Source organism: Emiliania huxleyi (genome assembly GCF_000372725.1).
Source record: "Emiliania huxleyi CCMP1516 unplaced genomic scaffold EMIHUscaffold_2290, whole genome shotgun sequence".
NCBI lineage: Eukaryota > Haptophyta > Isochrysidales > Noelaerhabdaceae > Emiliania > Emiliania huxleyi.
Window position 1 is genome coordinate 126 of NW_005200341.1, and position 2,701 is coordinate 2,826.

Here is a 2,701-nt window from a genome sequence, read left to right on the forward strand (position 1 = left end):
GCCGCCCTCGCCACCGCCACCGTCTCCACCGCCACCGTCGCCGCCGCCCTCGCCGCCGCCCTCGCCGCCGCCCTCGCCGCCTCCATCCTCGCCCCCACCGCCCTCTCCGCCGCCACCCTCGCCCCCGCCGCCGCTCTCTCCGCCGCCACCCTATCCGCCGCCCTCGCCGCCGCCACCGTCTTCGCCGCCCTCGCCGCCGCCCTCGCCGCCGCCGCCGTCTCCGCCGCCGCCCTCGCCGCCACCGCCCTCGCCGCCGCCGTCGGCCCGACCGCCCTCTGTGCCGCCGCCGCTGTCACCACCCTCGCCGCCCCCACCCTCTCCGCCGCCGCCGCCGTCACCGCGCCGCCGTCGCCGCCGCCGCCCTCTCCGCTGCCGCCGGCTCATCCACCGCCGCCGCCGCCTTCACCGCCGCCGCCGTCACCGCCGCCGCCATCACCGCCGCCCAGTCCGCCACCCTCGCCCTCACCGCCGTCACCGCCGCCGTCGCCGCCGCCAAGCCCGCCGCCCAGCCCGCCGCCAACCTCGCCGCCCCCACCGTCTCTACCTCCACACCCTCGCCGCCGCCCTAGCCGCCGCCACCGTCTCCGCCCCCGCCCTCGCCGCCAGCGCCCTCCCCGCCGCCGTCGGCCCCACCGCCCTCTGTGCCGCGGCCGCCGCTGTCACCACCGTCGCCGCCCCCACCCTCGCCGCCCCCACCCTCTCCGCCGCCGCCGTCGCCGCCGCCGCCCTCGCCGCCGCCGTTGGCTCCTCCACCGCCGTCACCGCCACCACCCTCTCCGCCGCCCCGCCGCCGCCAAGCCCGCCGCCGCCAAGCCCGCCAGCCCCGTCGCCGCCACCGCCAAGCCCTCCTCCGCCGTCCAACCCCGCCCCCTCAGCCCCCCCTCACTGCACCTTCACCCCGCCCCCGCCCCGTCCCCCGCGCAGGTTCTACCTCTTCGTCGGCATCGCCACATCGTCTGCGACGACTCCTACGCCGAGGCGATCGATGAGGTGGTCGAGGTGCTCAAGAGGTGCCCGAGGACGTCGCCGGCGCACCCTTCATGGCGGTCGGGTCGTCGGCGCCCGAGTTCTTCACGGTGATTCGCCCCGCTCGTGACCGAGTCGGACGAGGGCGTCGGCTGACATCGTCGCCGCGCCGCCGTCTTCAACTCGATGACCTCTCCACCGCCGCCTTCACCGCCGCCGCCGTCACCGCCGCCGCCGTCTCCGCCGCCCAGTCCGCCACCCTCGCCCCCACCGCCGTCACCGCCGCCGCCCTCTCCATCGCCCAGTCCGCCACCCTCGCCCCCGCCGCCGTCGCCGCCGCCGTCGCCGCCGCCCAGCCAGCCGCCGCCGTCGCCGCCGCCCCCGTCTCCACTGCCGCCCTCGCCGCCGCCGCCCTCGCCACCGCCTCCCTTCACCTCGCCCTCGCCGCCGCCTCCGTCCGCCTCGCCGTCGCCGCCGCCGCCGTCCGCGTCGCCCTCGCCGCCGCCGCCCTCGGCCTCACCATCGCCGCCGCCTCCCTCTGCGTCGCCGTCGCCGCCGCCTCCGTCGGCCTCGCCGTCGCCGCCGCCTTCCTCCGCCTCGCCGTCGCCGCCGCCTCCCTCCGCCTCGCCCTCGCCGCCGCCTCCCTCCGCCTCACCGTCGCCGCCGCCTCCGTCCGCCTCGCCGTCGCCCCGCCGCCCTTCGCCCCCGCCGCCGTCCGTGTCGCCCTCGTCGCCGCCTCCCTCGGCATCGCCGTCGCCGCCGCCGCCGTCCGCGTCGCCCTCGCCGCCGCCTCCCTCCGCCTCACCGTCTCCGCCGCCGCCGTCCACCTCACCGTCAACACCGCCTCCGTCCACCTCACCGTCACCGCCGCCTCCCTCCGCCTCGCCGTCGCCGCCGCCGTCGTCCGCCTCGCCCTCGCCGCCGCCTCCCTCCGACTCGCCGTCGCCGCCGCCTCCCTCGGCATCGCCGTCGCCCCCGCCGCCGTCCGCCTCGCCCTCGCCACCGCCTCCCTTCACCTCGCCCTCGCCGCCGCCGCCGTCCGCCTCGCCGTCGCCCCCGCCGCCCTCAGCATCGCCGTCGCCGCCACCGCCGTCCGCCTCGCCCTCGCCACCGCCTCCGTCCACCTCACCGTCTCCGCCGCCGCCGTCCACCTCACCGTCGCCGCCGCCTCCGTCCGCCTCGCCGTCGCCGCCGCCGCCGTCCGCCTCGCCCTCGCCGCCGCCTCCGTCCGCCTCGCCGTCGCCGCCACCTCCCTCGGCATCGCCGTCGCCCACGCCGCCCTCAGCATCGCCGTCGCCCCCGCCGCCGTCCGTGTCGCCCTCGCCGCCGCCTCCGCCTCACCGTCTCCGCCGCCGCCGTCCACCTCACCGTCACCACCGCCGCCGTCCGCGTCGCCCTCGCCGCCGCCGCCCTCGGCCTCACCATCGCCGCCGCCGCCCTCGGCATCGCCGTCGCCGCCGCCTCCCTCGGCATCGCCGTCGCCGCCGCCTCCGTCGGCCTCGCCGTCGCCGCCGCCTCCCTCGGCATCGCCGTCGCCGCCGCCTCCCTCGGCATCGCCTTCGCCCCCGCCGCCCTCAGCATCGCCGTCGCCGCCACTGCCGTCCGCCTCGCCCTCGCCACCGCCTCCCTCCACCTCGCCCTCGTCGCCGCCTCCCTCCGACTCGCCGTCGCCGCCGCCTCCCTCGGCGTCGCCGTTGCCCCCGCCGCCGACCGACTCGGCTTCGCCACCGTCTCC

At 81.1% G+C, this 2,701-nt stretch overlaps 1 protein-coding gene across 1 annotated transcript; it reads right to left on the minus strand.

Moving 5' to 3' along the window:
* Positions 1–931: 931 nt before the first annotated feature.
* On the minus strand, positions 932–2,701 carry EMIHUDRAFT_123424 (hypothetical protein; the record flags this gene model as incomplete). Its single annotated transcript, XM_005779657.1, has 3 exons — positions 932–968; positions 1,247–2,215; positions 2,308–2,701. Coding segments are annotated over 3 exons (1,400 nt in total), but the record flags the coding sequence as incomplete, so codon positions are not given.